The sequence below is a fragment of the Podarcis gaigeae genome, assembly GCF_964106915.1.
Source record: "Podarcis gaigeae genome assembly, chromosome: 1".
Taxonomy (NCBI): domain Eukaryota; kingdom Metazoa; phylum Chordata; class Lepidosauria; order Squamata; family Lacertidae; genus Podarcis; species Podarcis gaigeae.
In genome coordinates this window covers 3,732,854-3,752,772 of record NC_139678.1, presented here as the reverse complement: position 1 = coordinate 3,752,772, position 19,919 = coordinate 3,732,854, and the positions used below count along the sequence as shown (strand labels likewise).

General features: G+C 45.8%; 1 protein-coding gene across 1 annotated transcript in view; it reads left to right on the top strand.

Moving 5' to 3' along the window:
• Window positions 1–19,919, top strand: part of NIN (ninein) — a 116,818-nt gene that overhangs the window by 93,371 nt on the left and 3,528 nt on the right. Inside the window, exons 22-27 of the mRNA XM_083753789.1 lie at window positions 615–716; window positions 2,160–2,323; window positions 5,121–5,334; window positions 6,239–6,388; window positions 8,551–8,652; window positions 13,244–13,438. Coding sequence (XP_083609915.1) covers window positions 615–716; window positions 2,160–2,323; window positions 5,121–5,334; window positions 6,239–6,388; window positions 8,551–8,652; window positions 13,244–13,438 — 927 coding nt within the window. The remainder of the gene's footprint in view (window positions 1–614; window positions 717–2,159; window positions 2,324–5,120; window positions 5,335–6,238; window positions 6,389–8,550; window positions 8,653–13,243; window positions 13,439–19,919) is intronic.

The window sequence follows — 19,919 nt, the reverse complement described above, 5'->3', positions numbered from 1 at the left end:
GAAGCGTTCGTCTTGCGGGGCACCACTCTATAAGGGTCTGGTGACTTCTGTTTCGGTGTATCTGAAGAAGTGTGCATGCACACGAAAGCTCAAACCAATAACTAATTTAGTTGGTCTCTAAGGTGCTACTGGAAGGATTTTTTTTACAATGGACGCTCGGGTTGCGAACATGATCCGCGCGGGATGCACATTCGCGTTTGCAACCTGCAGTGGCGCATCTGCGCACACGCAAGTTGCAATTCGGCGCTTCTGCGCATGCACGACCGCCAAAACCCGGAAGTAACCCATTCCGGTACTTCCAGGTTTCGGCAGTCTGCAACCCCCAAAAAAGGGCAACCTGAAGCATCTGTAACCCAAGTTATGACTGCATTTTGCTTCTTTACAATGTTTCTGTAAATACAACATCAATGGTTCCCAGTGTTTTTTAAAGTCTCTATTGTCCTTATCTCTAAGTTTTTCAATTAGCTTTCCCATTTCAGCGTAGTCCATCCGTTTTTCTTGCCGTTCTTCTTTAGTTGAACATTTTATACGTGTGTCTTTGTGCGCAATGTATATGTAAACAAGTCATGGGCAGGCTAGGACCATCCTAACTTTTCCTGCTGCTTTCCTCCCAGTCCTCGGCGCTGGAGATGGAGCTGTCTCAGCTCAGGGCTCAGGCCCTTGCTCTGGAGCAGGAGAACTACTTCCTCAAGGAGGAGCTGGAAAAGGGAAAGCAGGTAAGCCTTCTCAAGGGTGCGGGAGGGGCAATGGCAGGTGAGGGCATAAACAATAGCTATACACAAACGGAAGTTCCCAGCAAGCTGTGCTGAAGTGTAAAGAGGCATTTGACACATAACAGTCTCATGCCTGTACTTAAGATGGAACGGAATACAGTGGTGCCCCGCAAGACGAACGCTTCGCAAGACGAAAAACCCGCTAGATGAAAGGGTTTTCCGTTTTGGAGGTGCTTCGCTAGACGAATTTCCCTATGGGCTTGCTTCGCAAGACGAAAATGTCTTGCGAGTTTTTCTGACTTCCCCCCCTCCCCACTTTTTCTAAGCCGCTTATCCGCTAAGCTGCTAAAAGCCGCTAAGCCGCTAATAGCGCTAAGCCGCTAATGGGCTTGCTTCGCAAGACGAAAAAACCGCTAGACGAAGAGACTCGCGGAACGGATTCTTTTCGTCTTGCGAGGCACCACTGTATCCTAACAGTGTCATGAGAAGCCGCACAAATAGTTTGTTACCCAGGTAGGAATATTGAATAAAAGCCAAGACCCAGAAATATACAGGTGAAACTCGGAAAATTAGAATATCGTGGAAAAGTTCATTTATTTCAGTAATTCAACTTAAACGGTGAAACTAATATATGAGATAGACTCATGACATGCAAAGTGAGATATGTCAAGCCTTGATTTGTTATAATTGTGATGATTATGGTGAAAACCCCAAATTAACAATCTCAGAAAATTAGAGTATTAAATGAAATCAGCAAAACAAGGACTGCAAATAGAGCAATATATTCTAATTTTCTGAGTTTCACCTGTAAAACAAAGTGCCCAACAGGAACCCTAGTTTGTTTTCTGCGGGACAGTGACCACAGAGCGAGTCCGAGTGTAGCTAATTTGCACTTCCTGAAACAGGCGGACCGAAACACACCCATCTTTCAAAATTTGCACTTTTCCAAACTTTGCAGTGCTGCCGAGTAATGTGTACAAAGATGGATATTCCAGGGTGAAGTGGACATAAGATTACATCTATGAGCAACCACAAAATGCAAAAAAATGTGTTTTATTAGGGGAAATTGCCTTGCCAAAATGTGTGTATTGCTCCAACTTGCGTTAAAAAAGTATGTATTGGAAATTCACACTAAAATGTTGTTGAATTTTCGTGAAATTTCTTTTTAACGCAATCTGACGCTGAACTGTAGAGGACTAAATTTTAAGCTTGGAAAAATGAGGGACACCAAAACTGACATATTTGCCTGGCTCTAAGGGCAATACTATAAATCTAAGTGATGCAAATCCACCAAGGGATGCCCGTGAGTATACAAACCACCCCTGTGCGTTAGGAATATTTACAAGTATTTTTTTTAATGTATAGATTCGCTTGCTGACCATCCTTGTGGGAGGGCACAGACAAGAACCAGGTGCCCCCAGGTTGAAACATATCTACTTTCCACAGATTCCCAGATGCCCGGACCTCTCTGACCTCCAGAATGAAATTTCCGGTGTCCTTCTGAAAAACGAGAAGCTTTTGAAAGAGAAGGAAGCCCTCAGCGAGGAGCTGAACAGATGTGCGCAGAAGGTGAGAGTTTACAGCAATGCTACATCAAGAGGCAGTGTTGTGTAGTGGTTAGAGTGCTGGGTTGGGGCCTAGGAGACCAGGGTTCAAATCCCCGCAAAGCTCTGTGGGTGAGACCTCGGACCAGCTGCTCACTCTCAGCCTCACCTACCTGACAGGGTCGTTGCAGCGGAAACTCTGGAGAGGTGCTGCCAGTCAGTGTAGAGATGACTAGCTGGGCCAGTGGCCCAGCTCAGCGCAAGACAGCTCTTTATGCTTCCCATGTGCTCTCTTTATATTCTCATCATCAAACCTTTTATTGGCATCACATACAAACATTCATATTAAATCAGTACAAAATTACCACCTCCCCAATGTCAAATGAAAAGAGGCGGAAAAGTCTAACGTTACATTGTAGCCTTATTGGAGTTCACCGATTGGGTCTGCGTTGCTCCCGGACAGGAGGAAGAAAGTTAAATGACACCGAGGTTGGTTCAAAGAAAGAGTTTATTCTGCTCTCCAGATAGCAGAAGGCACTTGCGTGGTGAGTCCACAGCAAGTCCCAAGAAATGAGAAATTTCATGCAGTATATATATCCTCCAGGCACCCTCTCTCTCCTTCCCCAGGAATCCAGCCACGTCAGCCTATGTACGCAGGTTGACATCACATATGTTTCTGCTCTGGTATTCTTAACCATAAAGGGGTATTCCTTCCTGTACTTCTGACCATAAAAGGATTTTCCTGTTCCCACTCTTATTGTGGAGCAAGAAGTCATCATCTCCGAGAACACACTCTGGCGCTGTTCCTAGACTGGGTCTGTGCCTTTTTGTGGTCAGGACGTAAGATAAGGCACAGACGTGTCTTCTCTGTTCTACTGGTACAGTGAAGGCCATCCTTGCCGTCACAAACTGATAAAGGAGAGAACTCCGAGCACAGCTTTATACAGCTGGGTTTTGGCTCAAGAGCTCAAGTTAAAACATTTTAGCTAAGGAAAAATAGGGATTTTGGTGCAGTTTCAAACTGCCTGCACAGTCAGTTTTGGGGTTTGGGAAACCCATTCCTTCCCCCCCAAAACAGTACTTCTGTCTTGTCAGGATTCAACCTCAATCTGTTAGCCGCCATCCATCCTCCAACCGCCTCCAGGCACTCACACAGGACCTTCACCGCCTAGAGGATTTGCTGCCTCTAGGTGCAGAGAGAGATAATAGTCCTCGTGGCTAGTAGTCATTGATATTTTATTATTATTATTATTATTATTATTATTATTATTATTATTAGAATTTATATACCGCCCTATACCGAGGGGTCTCAGGGCAGTTCACAGATAAAACTTTGGGATGCAAACAATTGATGAAATTAATTACTGTTCTACAATAATGCCCACTCTCAGAGAAGCATTCAAAAAACAATTTTACTGAATGTTTAGTCCTTATGTTTCAATCTTGGGTGGTGAAGGGAGGATTGTTGTTCGGTAGAAATGCATTTTGAAAGCCTCCATTATGGGAAATTTGGTCTGGTCTAATCTAATCAGGAGCGCATTAGCAACATTCTGAATTCTATCCAAGGTTTTCTTCAGGGTCTTCAGCAATTTCTGCACTGCCTAATGAAACGATAAAATCGAGATATCCCAGTTGAAACAATACAAGTTTCTAATCTTGGACCACAAATGGAGGAAATCGTGTTGTGTCCTTTTCTATAAAACAGACTATGCCAAATGCAGCCACAACATGCATTTATCTTACCCAAGTGAATGTGACCTGGAACAGCAGCATAATGGAAAAATTAAGAAGAGTAAAATTAAGAAGAAATATAGTCCTCTCCTCCATGAATTTGTCCAGTCCTCTTTTAAAGCCATCCGAGTTGGGGGCCATTGCTGCCTCCTGTGGCAGGGAGTTCCACAGTTTAACTGTGCAGTGCATGAAGAAGGTGGTGAAGGTCCTGTGTGAGTGTCTGGAGGCGGTTGGAGGATGGATGGCGGCTAATGGATTGAGGTTGAATCCTGACAAGACAGAAGTACTGTTCTTGGGGGACAGGGGGCGGGCAGGTGTGGAGGACTCCCTGGTCCTGAATGGGGTCACTGTGCCCCTGAAGGACCAGGTGCACAGCCTGGAAGTCATTTTGGACTCTCAGCTGTCCGTGGAGGCGCAGGTTAATTCTGTGTCCAGGGCAGCTGTCTACCAACTCCATCTGGTACACAGGATGAGACCCCCCCTGCCCGCAGACTGTCTGGCCAAAGTGGTGCATGCTCTATTTATCTCTCGCTTGGACTACTGCAATGCCCTCTATGTGGGGCTACCTTTGAAGGTGACCCGGAAATTACAACTAATCCAGAATGCGGCAGCTAGACTGGTGACTGGGAGCGGCCACCGAGACCACATAACACCGGTCTTGAAAGACCTACATTGGCTCCCAGTACGTTTCCGAGCACAATTCAAAGTGTTGATGCTGACCTTTAAAGCCCTAAACGGCCTCGGTCCAGTATACCTGAAGGAGCATCTCCATCCCCATCATTCTGCCTGGACACTGAGATCCAGCGCCGAGGGCCTTCTCGGTGGTGGCACCCGCCCTGTGGAACGCCCTCCCATCAGATGTCAAAGAGATAAACAACTATCTGACATTCAGAAGACATCTGAAGGCAGCCCTGTTCAGGGAAGTTTTTAACGTGTGGCATCTTTTGGACATTGTGGAAGCCGCCCAGAGTGGCTGGGGAAACCCAGCCAGATGGGCGGGGTACAAATAATTTGTTGTTGTTGTTGTTGTTGTTGTTGTTGTTGTTGTTGTCCCTGGCTACAAGAATGAGCCAGTGCGGAACCCGGGCCCTGCCAGCCCTTCTCACCCTAGCCGTGTGCCGCAGGCGCTCTGACCCTTCGCCATGTGTGCTCTTTGCCGTCAGAATCGGGCCCTTGAAGCAGCCATGCATTCGGCGGGGCTGCAGAGCCAGCAGAAGCAGCTGTGCTGGGGGGACGAAGTGGGTCTCCTGGCCAAGCAGGACCAGCAGCAATTGAGGCGGGACAACGAGCGGCTCCAGCAAGAGCTCCAGAGCGCCAGCTCGGATCTCGCTCGTTCCAGAGAGAAGGTAAATGGGGAATTCCTTCCAGGTGTGCATGTCGTGCCCCTCCGTCCTCGTATCTAGCTGGTAAATATCTTGCTCGTGGAGAAATAGAGAACCTTTCTCAGATCTTGTGGGAAACTTTCTGGGGCCGCATGCCAGAGGTGCGCAGGGCCGGAGGCAGAACCTTGATTGGAACCACATACTGGGGAAACCCAGTGCAAAAAGAGCCTTTAAGCTCTCCTGCCTTGCTTGCATTTAACTTGTGGAATTTCAACCAGCTGACCTTCGACCTTTGTACGGGTTGGAATTGTGTGTGTTAAATGTAAGATGCAATTGTTGTGGTTTGAAATTGTGTGTGTTAAACGTAAGATGCGGTTGTTGTGGGTTGAAACTGTGTGTGTTAAATGTAAGATGTGATTGTTGTGGGTTGAAACTGTGTGTGTTAAATGTAAGATGTGATTGTGTGATTGTTGTGGGTTGAAATTGTGGGTTAAAATTGTGTGTGTTAAATGTAAGATCCAATTGTTGTGGGTTGAAATTGTATGTGTTAAATGTAAGATGTGATTGTTGTGGGTTGAAATTCTGTGTGTTAAATGTAAAATGCGGTTGTTGTGGGTTGAAATTGTGGGTTGAAATTGTGTGTGTTAAATGTAAGATGAGGTTGTTGTGGGTTGAAATTGTGGGTTGAAATTGTGTGTGTTAAATGTAAGATGCGGTTGTTGTGGGTTGAAATTGTTTGTGTTAAATGTAAGATGCGGTTGTGCTATGCATGTGGACACTCCCCATAAAGTCGGCTCGTGAAAGCTGGCCATCAGACCAGCCTACAATGCCTTCCTGGTGGGTTTGTCTCACACACACACACACAGACACACACACTTCTCCCAACATCCTTATAAACAGAATGTGAATTGGCCTCTTCTCTTGCCAGATCCGTCAGCTGGAATCCACCCTCCTGACCCAGAAGCACCTAAAACACCAAAGCCATTTAGGGATCGTGAACGCCATTGAGCAGGAGAAAGCGAGTCTGAAGAGGGAATGCGAGAGGCTTCAGAAGGAGCTGGCCTCAGCCAACTGGAAGGTCAGTTCCAGGCAGTTCTAATAATAATAATAATTTTATTATTTGTACCCCAGCCCCTCTGAGCAGCTTGCAACATATACAAAAAGTTCTGGGGTGGCGAATAAACCCTTACATTGTTCCCAAGGAACACTCAATTAGTCCGGTCTTCAAATGTATTATCTTGTTCTTTTTTTCCTTCAAAATCTGTGCATGCTAAAGCAAGTTTGTAATCTGCTGCTTATGTTAAGACAGGCCTGTGGCATTTGGGCCACCTGGGTGACTTCAAAGAAAATAAGCACTCAAGCACACACCCCGTCAAAAACCTATGCATCTCTCTTCCAGTTTCCAATAGTTTTCTAGGCTGGTCGCCTGGGGCGGTCCTTGCTCACCACAGGCAACTAGTTGCTGTTTACAGATTTGTAGGTAGATTTGCCTGGGATAAGGCCATTGACCAGGGTGGTTGAATGCCACCTGGATGTTCTGCAGGTCTTAGTAGACCACGTATGTCCAAAGTCCATTTCAGGGGCCTAATCCGGCCCACCAGTCAGTTGAATCCAGCCCCTGTGGCAGTCAACAACTTGGGTCGGCCCTCATGCATGTTCACTTCATCAAATCTGGCCCTCTTTGAAAAAAGTTTGGGCACCCCTGTGTCGACATGCAGAGGGCCAGGAGGCCAGCTGGCTAGCCCCGGCTGGGCCGTCTCCTTCCAGCCGCCCCACTGCAAAGACCCATCGCCTCTGCTCCAACGTAAATCAGTGACTCCAAAAACTAGTTGCGCCTTATGGTCTGGTGCGTCTTATAGAGTGAAAATTTTTATGAACACTGTTTTTATTGTGTTATGCGAGCTGGTCTTTGACCATAATAAATTAAAGGTAAAGGTAAAGGTACCCCTGCCCGTACGGGCCAGTCTTGACAGACTCTGGGGTTGTGCGCCCATCTCACTCAAGAGGCCAGGGGCCAGCGCTGTCCGGAGACACTTCCGGGTCACGTGGCCAGCGTGACATCGCTGCTCTGGCGAGCCAGAGCTGCACACGGAAACGCCGTTTACCTTCCCGCTGGTAAGCGGTTCCTATTTATCTACTTGCACCCGGAGGTGCTTTCGAACTGCTAGGTTGGCAGGCGCTGGGACCGAGCAGCGGGAGCGCACCCCGCCGCAGGGATTCGAACCGCCGACCTTTCGATCGGCAAGTCCTAGGCGCTGAGGCTTTAACCCACAGCGCCACCTGCGTCCCATAATAAATTACCTACCTATCAATCGGAAGCTGGGCCTTGGTTTGCGAACGGTTCTCGGAATCGAACGGACTCACGGAACAGATTCTGTTTGAGAACCAAGGTACGACTGTACCTCACCCCCGCCTCCATCAGATCCGTGCAGAGGATCCACAGTGCAGCAACCAGTTTGCTTCAATAACCTCTCCACTAATAATAATAATAATAATAATGATATCTTTATTGTCATTGCCCCCTCTCTGGGACAACGAAATTACTTGGCTGCTCCATCCACCCAGGTAGGACACTCCACACAAAATCAAAACAACTATAAAAACACTAATTAAAACAATACAGTATAATACAGCAAGGAAGATTAGATGACTTTCAAAGTCCAGGCTTCCCATTCAGGGCCGAGATCACTCTGGAGAAGAAGCTGTTCTTAAGACGGCTCGTTCTTGTCTTCATCGTCCTGTATCTCCGTCCCGATGGCAGGAGCTCGAAGAGACAGTGACCAGGATGCGATGGATCTTTTACTATGTCCAGTGCCTTCCTATGGCACCTTGTGGCATTAATCTGCTCTAAGGTGGAGAGTGGGCAGCCAACAATGCTCTCTGCTGCCTTAACAACTCTGCACAACGCCATTCTGTCCTGGGTAGTACAGCTTCCGTACCACACACATAAGCCATAAGTGAGCATGCTCTCAATGGCACAGTGATAGAAGGCAAGCAGCAGTTTCTGCGGAAGATGGTTTTTCCTTAGAATTCTCAAAAATTACAGTCTCTGCTGCGCCTGCTGCACTAGAGCACATGTTGGCTCTTATGGCTGTCTGGATGTAGGGAAATATCCTCCTGTAGGCACTTTGGCTATTTTGACGTAAACTGGTGCTTGGCCACAGCGAAACAAGCTAACCGAACGAAATAATCCCGCTCTGTCCTCCTCTTTCCTAAAACGAGCCTTAAATCCCTCGACAGATAAGCCAGATGAGTTCCCTCGAGCGCGAGCTGGAAGCCGTCAATCTGGAAAACGAAGGCCTACGGAAGAAGCAGGTCAAACGGGACGAACAGGTGATGGAGGTCTGTTTCAGTAGATGGTGCGTTTCTGATGTCACTCCACAGAAAAGAAATGAACTGGGAATCGTTTTGCTTGAGGGTTTAGGCCAGGGGTTTAATTATTTATTTGAGCTTGCAGATCTAAGGGGACTCCAGGGCTGTGTGAGATGACGGTCCTTATGAGATGGATTGTCCCACAACAGAATACATACGGCTAAAGATGAGGCCTTTGGCTGAGTTTTCCAAAGAGGAATTAACGCACCAGTTTCACATAGACAGAAACAGGGAGGACAGATCTGTTCACAGCTACCAGTGATGACAAATATCTACATTTATTATTACAGTGGTACCTCGGTTGACAAACTTAATCCTTTCTGGAAGTCCATTCTTAAACCGAAACCGTTCTTAAACCGAGGCGTGCTTTCCCTAATGAGGCCTCCTGCCGCCAGTGTTCAAAGTGTTGGTGTTGACCTTTAAAGCCCTAAACGGCCTCGGTCCAGTATACCTGAAGGAGCGTCTCCACCCTCATCATTCTGCCCGGACACTGAGGTCCAGCACCAAGGGCCTTCTAGCGGTTCCCTCACTGCGAGAAGCAAAGCTACAGGGAGCCAGGCAGAGGGCCTTCTCGGTGGTGGCGCCCGCCCTGTGGAACGCCCTCCCATCAGATGTCAAAGAGATAAACAACTACCAGACATTCAGAAGACATCTTAAGGCAGCCCTGTTCAGGGAAGTTTTTAATGTGTGACATCTTAGCTTACTTTTGGTCTTTGTGAAAGCCGCCCAGAGTGGCTGGGGAAACCCAGCTAGATGGGCGGGGTACAAATAAATTATTATTATTATTATTATTATTATTATTATTATTATTATTATTATTAGATTTCAGAACTTTAACTCCAGAGAAAATCAATTTGCATCAATAATACAATACAACACTACCTCATCACCCATCAATTAGAAACCACTAGAATCATAGAATCATAGAGTTGGAAGAGACCACAAGGGCCATTGAGTCCAACCCCCTGCCAAGCAGGAAACACCATCAGAGCACTCCTAAATCTCTTTATAATGGCCCAGCCTTTCTACACGGACAGCACTCAAAAATTCAGCCACTATTAAAGTAATTTGATCATTCCTGTCCCAGAGCAGGTCCTGAACCGTTGGTAGTGCAGAATTGAGCCTGTTGAGTTGTAAGGCCTCTAATAATTGTCTTCTGGCATAAATGCCAAAATCACAAGAAAATATGCTGCAAAGTATCAGGTTCCTGTTTACTACATTTGCAGAGATGCTCTTGTGAACAGCTATCATGGGAGTTGTAGTTTATCAGGGCTCTCCCATTCCTGACCTGTATGTGATTCTGTTGTGGGCCGTGGACCTGAAAATGATGCTCCATTTGTGTCTCTTCTCCCACCTCAGCTCTTCTGATTTCTGTGCAATATTCCTTGTCCTTTGGTTCGTCTTTTTTCCCCCCCCTGTGCAAGCTTCTCCCTTGACTCCTTCTTACCTCGGAAGCCCCATAACCTTCTCTTCCCCCTTGTGCTTCTCCCCACTTCTGGCTAACCTGTGTCCAGACCTCGGTGGCTGGAGCTAGCAGAGAGGAGCGCAGTGCTCTGCCTGACATAGCTGGTGAAGGTAGAGGAAACCTTTTCCCACTGCCATAAGCCTATATGCATGGAGAGAGAGAATGAGTGTGTGAAAGAGAGAAAGCTCTTCAGCGCCATGCCTTTAATGCCCCTCCATTTACCGTATTTTTCGCTCTATAAGCCGCACCAGACCATAAGACGCACCTAGTTTTTGGAGGAGGAAAACAAGAAAAAAAATATTCTGAATCCCAGAAGCCAGAACAACAAGAGGGATTGCTGCACAGCGAAAGCAGCGATCCCTCTTGCTGTTGTGGCTTCTGGGATAGTTGTGCAGCCTGCATTCTCTTCATAAGACGCACACACATTTCCCCTTACTTTTTAGGAGGGAAAAAGTGAGTCTTATAGAGCAAAAAATACGGTATTTCTTTAAAGAATTAATATGAAAGACGATTGGCCTGCCTCTTGTGTGAAAGAGCCGCTCTTCATTTTAATGGGCAAAAAGGGGAAATGGAAGGATATTGGCTATCAGTGTTGATTCTTGTAGAAAGAAAAAAGTTAAGCCTTAGCTTTTAAGTTTGATCTTACAAGGAATACTGGGTAAGCTCTCTTAAACTCGAAACCAGTTTTATTTTTGGGGGGTGGGAATGAAGAGTGGCTCTGAGATCCCATTTTCTGTTCTTTCATCCTTGGAAATGCCATTTGTGACAATTGCCGTTGGTCTTGTTTTTTGCATGCCTGTCTTGGAATGAGCACGTTGACGTTTGCATGTCTGGATTTTCTGAGGTCTCTGGGAAATGCAGTTCCCAGGGGTTTCTGGGCTTCCACACAGAATGCCAGTGAATGTGTGCTTTCTAACTGTTGCGACGTTGGGTTTGTGATTTCAGCTCTCTTGACATAATATGCTGGAGACAGTTCTCTAGTAACACTTCTTTATTAAAGCAAACAAGACTGGGGCCTGAGGAGGGGAGAGCTACATTTATAGGGACAGGGAACTAGCTAGAAAGGATACATTTTGGAGGGAACAATATCAGGCAATCACAGTCCTGCCTTTTGGAGGAAACCAATAAGACAGAGGATCCAAATACAGCAGCTTAAATGAACCAATAGTAGCTGTACCCTCTGGAACCAAAAGGCACTTTACCCTAATGCAAATACAGACAATAATAATACAGATATAAAATCCTTTGACTCAATACACAACACTAACGTTGCTGCGATTGAGAAATGCTTTGTGTTTTTAAGCACAGTGTAATTGCGTCTTACGTGCAGGTTTGGTTCCAAGGGTTTTGCGTAGCCAAACCCTTAGGGCCACTCCTGTAGCTAGCAGCAGCAGAAGGGAAATTCTCCCAGAGTCTACATACAGAGCCAGCCTTGCCCAGCCAGCAAGATGAAATGCTTAAAAGTAGACCAGGTGCAAAAAGAGATAGGACAAAGAGAGATGAAGAGACAGATAGACACCTGGTCCGCAGAGCTGCTGGACTCATCCAGACTTCCTTTTTTCTTTTTGCAAAATTGTTTTTATCGATTTTCCATTTTTTAACAAATCAACCACAAATTTAAGCAAATTTAATTTTAAAAATCCAAAAACTGGTTTCGTGCACTCCGTTTTTGATATGTCCATAGTTTCCTCTTGTTGCTGCATTATTTTCCCAGTTATTTCTAATTCACATTCCACTCCTTACAATCAGCTTTATATTGCAATAGTTTTTTGTTGCTTTTAACTTATAATCCTTAACCATCAGCTATCCACTTGCCAATTCCTGCACGCTATTTTAACATTTCCAGTATGTACAAGGGAGATTACTCAACAAATTATCAATCCACAATAAATCAATAATTACGATTTCTAAAGCAAATTCTCCAGGCTTCCTTTTCTAGCCACAGGCCTGCGCTTTAAAACTTCGTGTCCGAACAGTTTGTTTGTTTTGTTTTTTCCTTGGTGCTTTCTCTGCAAAAAAACCCAAAACCCGCTCTTTCCTGCTAAATCGGAGCAAACAGCCATCCATGGAATACTCGAATTGCTGTTTGTTCCGATTCACCATTAGAAAGTTTTTTTCTGGGGAAAGTGGAGGGGACGGGGGACACAGAGCTTCAAAGAGCAAACCTGTGACCCTAAAGGCTTGGTTACTCGTTGTTGTCAAACCAGTCTCCCGCCCAGCGCGAAGAACAGCCAGTGACGCTCCTGCAAATGATCTCGGCAATTGAGCAGGGATATTGGGGTTCTGGGCGATCTTCTGAGGCACTCTCCCTACCTTGGATCAAATCTATGCTTCCAGGTGCCATAAGAAAGCTGCAGAGATAGTACAGGATAGTGCATGCCCCGGAAATGATCTCTTTCAGCTTCTGCCTTCTGGACGAAAGTACAGGCTTATAAAGACTAGGACTAGCCGCCTGAGTAACAGTTTCTATTCAAATGCGATTTTGGCTTTAAACGCGTTTAAGGTAGTCTCTATAGGGACGCGGGTGGCGCTGTGGGTTAAACCACAGAGCCTAGGACTTGCCGATCAGAAGGCCGGCGGTTCGAATCCCTGCGATGGGGTGATCTCCCGTTGCTCGGTCCCTGCTCCTGCCAACTTAGCAGTTCGAAAGCATGTCAAAGTGCAAGCAGATAAATAGGTACCGCTCCGGCAGGAAGGTAAACGGTGTTTCCGTGCGCTGCTCTGGTTCGCCAGAAGTGGCTTAGTTCTGCTGGCCACATGACCCGGAAGCTGTACGCCGGCTCCCTCGGCCAGTAAAGCGAGATGAGCACCACAAACCCAGAGTCGGTCATGACTGGACCTAATGGTCAGGGGTCCCTTTACCTTTTTAAGGTAGTCTCTATGGGAGTATATTGTATTTATTTATGGGGTATCAGAGTTTCTGGGGGCTAACCAGGCTGGGATAGCTGGGATAGCAAGCTTGCTGGTTTCTGAATGTCTGATGTAGATTTTCGATTTCGTTGTTCCGTATGGGACAATGACAATGAAGATTATCGTATCGTGTCCTTGCGAGGCGTCCTTTAACCCCCTCCCTCCTGCCCCTTTCCTCTCGCGCAGCAGCTGCTACACTCGAGCTCCAGCGTGATGCTTAGCCCGTCGCAGCATCCTCGCGACCTCCAGCAGCAAGGCTGCCCTGTGGTCCCCTGGGAAGAGTACCAGCAGCTCCAGCGCCAGTTCCTGCAGGAGGAGAGGAGGTGCCAGCGCCTGCAGGAGGAGCTCGAAAACCGGCCCTTGGAGACAAACATGCCCCAGGTATGCCCTCCATGCACACACTCTTTCTCTTTCCCCTTCGTGGTCCTGGGGCATAGAGAGCCTTCAGCTACAGTAGGCGCCTCTCCATTTCTCCTCTTCTCATCACGGTGACCCTTTTCTCTGTTTATGCCAGTTGCAAACCCCACCCCAGTCTTCCCTAAAATGCTCCATAGATACTATCCTCTTTGTTGCACCAAAGCATGACTCTCCTGCATTACTGTGATCAGTGTTTTGTTCGTTTGTTCAATTGCAATATCTGTAGCCGGCTCTTCATTGCCCAAAAGGCACCGCAGAGTCCCGGGCAATCCGCAGGATTTGTATTTCTGCAAAGTAGGGCAAAGTACTTCTTCACGCAGCGCATGGACTGTGGAACTCTCTCCCACATGAGGCAATGGGGGCCACCCACTTGGATGGCTTTAAAAGAGGCCTCCACATGTGGTGGGAATGCCCCCAAAATCCAACTATTCTGGACAACCACCATACGAGAAATATGCAAAATAACTAAGCAGGTTTTAGAAGTTACCCTAGAATTGGCCCTACTAAACATCTTCCAAGACAATAATGCCCACTTACATCACTATGAACTCATAACCCACCTACTTTCAGCAGCCAGAAACATCATAGCCAGACACTGGAGAGACCTGTCAGGAGTAAGCATGGATCAATGGTACCAAATAGTATGGGAAACTAGAAAATTAATCAATAAACTGAAACTGACATAGGGACAAATAGAAGAAGACGCCTTCACCCTGTTATGGGTCCCCTTTATCACATACACAGCCCAACAATAGTTCTGGTTACAGGTAGGTAGCCATGTCGGTCTGCCGTAGTCGAAACAAAATAAAAATAGAAAAAGTATGCATGCACACGAAAGCTCATACCAATAACAAACTTAGTTGCTCTCTATGGTGCTACTGGAAGGAATTTTTTTATTTTGTTTCGACAGCCCAACAAGACGACAACAAGAATCCACCAACAGCAGACAAATCAATATGGCTAACCTGATCCCAAACACTCACCCCCCCCACACACAAAAACAAAGTTCACCACAGCCAATCACAGACGAACAACCACACACATTGGCCAACCCTAATCTCTCACCACCAAAGGAACACAAGCGGATAGGAAAGAGAACCCTCACAAGCGACACTGACACAAAACCCCACACATACATTAAGTAAAATAGAAACATTGCCCCCCGACTCCACCCCCACCCCAACCCACCATGACCCCCTCCACCTCTTCCCCCCTTTTCTTCCTAATGTAACACTCATGTCTCAACCAATGAAACTGATCTGTAGAAAATGCAACTTGGAAAAAGAGACATTGCGCATACTTTTGTAAATCAAGAAATCTTTAATAAAAAATAGGATGGGACATTCATGGAGGAAGAGAGGACTAGTCGGTAGAGCATGAGACTCTTGATCTCAGGGTCATGGGTCTGAGTCTCGTGTAGGACAAAAGATGACTGCATTGCAGGCGGTTGGACTACAACTCCCATCATCCCTGACCACTGGTCCTGTTAGCTAGGGATGATGGGAATGGTAATCCCAAACATCTGGAGGGCCGGAGTTTGCCTATGCCTGGACTAGATGACCCTCGTGGTCCCTTCATGTGCTGGGCCCAGGGGTAACCTGAGTGACGCAGTCCAGGTCCAGTCTCGAATCCAAGGGTTCTGCAAGGAGTCAGTCTGACAGGGCCCAGGTAGGACACGAGGCAGGCAGATTATGATGTGCAAAAGCGAGACTTTGCTTAAGAAGGGACGTCGGGGGGAGAGTTGGAGCCCACAACAAGAGTGCACAAGCCCAAGGCAGAGGCTCAGTGACCAAACTGGTCTAATGTGTGAATTGGGCATAAGAACCTGTAAATCTAAAAAGGGAAGTTTCTACCACATGTGGTGGAAATGTGAAGAAGTTAAAAAAAAATGGGAATCCATATACAATGAACTGAAAAAAATACTTAAATACACCTTCGTTAAAAAGCCCGAAGCCTTCCTTCTGGGAATGATCGGAGACGAGATTAAGAAAGAAGATCATATAATGTTTCAATACGCAACTGTAGCTGCCAGGATTCTGTTAGCACAAAATTGGAAAACCCCAAATATCCCGACCGTTAAAGATTGGCAAATTAAATTATTTGAGTATGTGGATTTGGCACAAATGACGCAGAACATCAGACAGCAAAAAGGTACAAAGCTTATTGAAGATTGGACCAAATTCATAACATATATGGAAACAAATTCTAGAGATGTAAAAATCACAGTAGGTTTAATATGACCCTTGCGATGTGTAGACGATATAAAATGAAAAACTGCAGAATAGATTTAATATTTACATAACCCAAAACCGAGATGGAGGGAAGTCAACCGTTATTTGTTGTTAATTAATGTTTGTCTTCTGGTTTGTTCATGTCTTTTGTTTTGGTTGGTGTTTTCTTTTTTCTTTGGTGTGTGTTGTTTATTTTTATTTTTATTTTTTTGTGATTTGGTTATAGAAAATGAATCAAAAGATGTAAAAAACAAAACAAAAACCTGCAAGCTTTCCAGAAGAATCGCGTAGCTGGCAGGTGTTGCGTGGCGAGTTCTCTCCCCCCCCCCCCGTGGAAATAATGACACATGACACAATTATTAAGGTTAATGGGCTAAAAAAGGCTACAACTTTTATTGGTTACAGGTGATGAGCGGTATTGGCTTAGGCATTGGTCCTAACCGACTATATCCGACTCCAGCCCGTCCGCTGGAAGTCCGGGAAGGGTTAACCACCAGTAGGGGGAGTCCTGCTGATGACATCAACTAGGAACTCCCCCGGGGTCACCGCTTGGGGGCGTGCCTTAGGCCCCCACCTCCCTAGGCTTCGGACAGGGCCACACCCCCCGGAATCCTTTACCGGACTACCCTTCAATATGTGGGGCAGGTGATAGCGTTACCTCCCTCTTCCAATTACCGAACTATACCAATGCCTAACTGCCAATACCCAGAAAGTTGTGACGATTTGCTACGAGGTAGGCGAAAACCAAGTGCCTGGTGCCAATTTGCCAAGTGGAAAAATTCCTACCAGGCCCCTCAATGGCGACCAACCAAGGTCCATAGCAAGGTCAAAGAACGGAAACCTTATAGGACAGGAGGGTGGGAAAAACAAGAACAGCTGATGAGCGGCAAAGAGGGAGATCCCTGGCCGTGTCCTGCTTTAAATAGGGCAGGCCACGCCCCCAGGGGGGGTGACGCGGACGGAAATCCCCCCAATCACACGAGGCTAGGCTGTGAAACCCGCAACCCCACCTCCTCTGAAGTGCGGAAGTGGCTTTGCGTGGCGAGTTCCCCCCAAGTGGAAATAACGACACAGGTGTCGCATTGCTTGCCCTTTCTGTTAAGTTGTGGGCGAACATATCAGACGACACAGCGATTCTTCCAAAGCAGCTCTTTATTTGTAAGCTGGAACAGAACTGAACTGAGGAGCTCAGTCAGCCTGCTTATATAGAGCTCCACTAGAATGCAACAGTAACCATTTTCTGAAACTAGCCAATCACTGAACGTCACTTTCGATCCTTCATTTGCATACAAACTATCCAATCACTGAACGTCACTTTCAATCCTTCATTTGCATAACTATCTACAGTATCCCCCTGCTGGCCCAGGGTGAGAACTTCAGTACATAACACTTTCCGCACAGCTGAGACTAATCTTTAACCAAATGTTCTTTGCGATTCCCCTGCATGTTAGGCTTGCTATTCCCCGGGAGCTGGGCTTGCTCTTCCGTAAATGTTGGGCTTGCTGTCCTTTCCTCTTTATCCCCCAGCACTCACTGATGTGTCTGTCTTGCTGCGATGGCTTAAGTGGCGCTGTTTGTCTGCATTACTAACTGTGACGTGCTGTTTTGCAAAAGGCTGTGTGTGAAGCGTCTCCTCCTTGCCTTCTCTCCCTAGGCCTTGCTTCCGGAGCAGAGATCGGTTCACGCAGATACGTACAGACGGATCGGTCACCTCTGACTGCCCTTGGCTGCTAAATCCACCTCATCCCTTACTCACACATACTGGCATAAGCGGAGAAACCCAGGGATCAAATTGCTTTTTATTTTTATTTTTGCTTTGGTTTTTTTTTTTAAAAAAAAAACAAGTTACTTTAATTTAAAGCCTCTCCAGTATTATGTTTTCTTCCCCCTTATTTATTTTTCCTCATAATCTATTTTTGTTTCTTTTTCTGCGTGGGGAGAAAAAAGAGAATCACACATTGTTGTCTATTTTTTCCCCTTAAATTTCTTATGAATCATTTGTTGTTTTTTTAAAATTTATTTATGTTATTTAAAAATTGCTTATCCAGGGGAGTTTGGAAAGAGAAAGGTTATTTTTTTGCCCTCAAATTTTATGCTGTAACTATTTTTTGAACAAAAAGGTACAAATTTTTTATATATTGGATTTGAAGGAGAAAATTTGGGTTATTTATACAAAGTTTTGTACAAGATGTATCAATACTTTTTAAGCGGGGAAAGAGCTACACTTTTTTATTTTAATTGGACAAATAAAATACACATTTTAAATATGTGTGTGTGGTCTTCTCTTACTAAACCATGGGGGGGGGAGGTGTGGTGGACCTCCAGTCCAGGGGGTCAATCTGGCCCTCCAGCATAGCTGTCAACTTTTCCCTTTTCTTGCGAGGAATCCTATTTGGAATAAGGGAATTTCCCTTTTAAAAAGGGAAAAGTTGACAGCTACGCCCTCCAGTCCCTTGGAAATTCTCCTCAGGCCTCCATTTCCAAAATATAAGATACTGTAAAAAACAAATAAAATACAACTTACATGGAGCAACAGTGTTTTGTGTTGTGTAGGCTCCTGTGATGTAAGTCATGGACCCGCCTGCTAGCCTGCTCCCTCAAACATCACTGGTTTGCTCCTTTCTATATACAGTGGTACCTTGGTTCTCAAACTTACTCCGTTCCGGAAGTCTGTTCCAAAACCAAAGCGTTCCAAAACCAAGGTACGCCTTCACATAGAAAGTAATGCACAACAGATTAATCCATTACAGACTTTTAAAAGTAACCCCTAAAACAGCAATTTAACATGAATTTTACTATCTTACCGGTAATTGTATTTTTGTGCAAATGGCTTTAGATACCTGTTAGCTCCTTTGTTGGCCAACAATTACTTTGATAAAATACATATTTTGTTATGTGCAAATGGCGTTAGATACCTATTAGGTCCTTTGCTGGCCAACAAGGGAAGAATGGCAAGCTAAGTTTATGGACTATGCGGAACTGGCTAAACTGACAGAGGATACATGAGAGAGACAACACTGATTTCATAAAAGAGTGGGAACCATTTATAAACTATATAAAAAGACAGTACAGTCATACTTCGAGTTGAATGTGCTTCAGGTTAAGCGCTTTTGGGTTGTGCTCTGTGGCAACCTGGAAGTAACGGAGTGCGTTACTTCCAGGTTTCACCTCTCGCGCATGCGCAGATGCTCAAAATGACATCATGTGCAGAAGCGGCAAAACGCAACCGCGCAGACGTGCCATCGAGTCTTACATTCCATTCAGAATGCGAATGGGGCTCCGGAACAGATCCCGTTCGCATCCCGAGGTGCCACTGTATAAAGATTTTGACTTATTGGCAGATTTTGACTAAACTTTCACAACTGTGTAAGAGGCAAAATCAGCAGGGTACAGAATTTGTTTAATGAATCAATACAGGAATACGGGGGAAGCCAAAGAGGGAGGAGGGGAGAAATATGGATATATAAATTATTTAATTAAGATTTATGGAAAATTAGTTGTTATAATTTGAAAATTCAATAAAAAATTTATAAAAATAAATATACATATATACCTATTAGGTCCATAAATGACCATATAGCATATATTCAACACAAAAACGGGGACAATTTGTTGTTGACAAAGGACAGCTGGACATAGAAAGGGCCCCTTACCTTCAGGAGCTGAGGGCCGCATCAAACCTAAATCCGGCCCTGCTCACATGGACAGACGAAGTTCAGATATCTGTGGCCTATGAGGAAACGGATCTTGGGGTTGTGGTGGGGGATAACTCAATGGAAGCATCAGCCCCATCTGCTTCAGCTGTGAAAGGCAAATCCCACACCTGGGATTGTAGAAGCATAGAAGTGGGGAGTTGGAAGGGAACCTGGCGGTCATCTAGTCTAACCCCACGCAATGCAGGTCTCTCAACCGAAGCAACTGCCTTTATTGTAGCACCTTCTTGCTGGAAGCGCTGTGGCTCAGTGGTAAGAACATCTGCTTTGCGTGCAGAAGGTCCCAGGATCAATCGCTGGCAGGAACAGGAAACTCCCAGTTTCTGGAACCCCGGAGAGTTGCTGCCGGTCAGTGTAGGGAGTACTGAGTTAGATGGAGCAGTGCTCTGGCTCTGTATAAAGGCAGCTTCCCCTGTTCTTATGGTGCAACCACATCTGGAATAGCGCATGCGGTTCTGATCACCTCAAAAAGGACATTATAGCTTTGGGGAAAGTACAGGA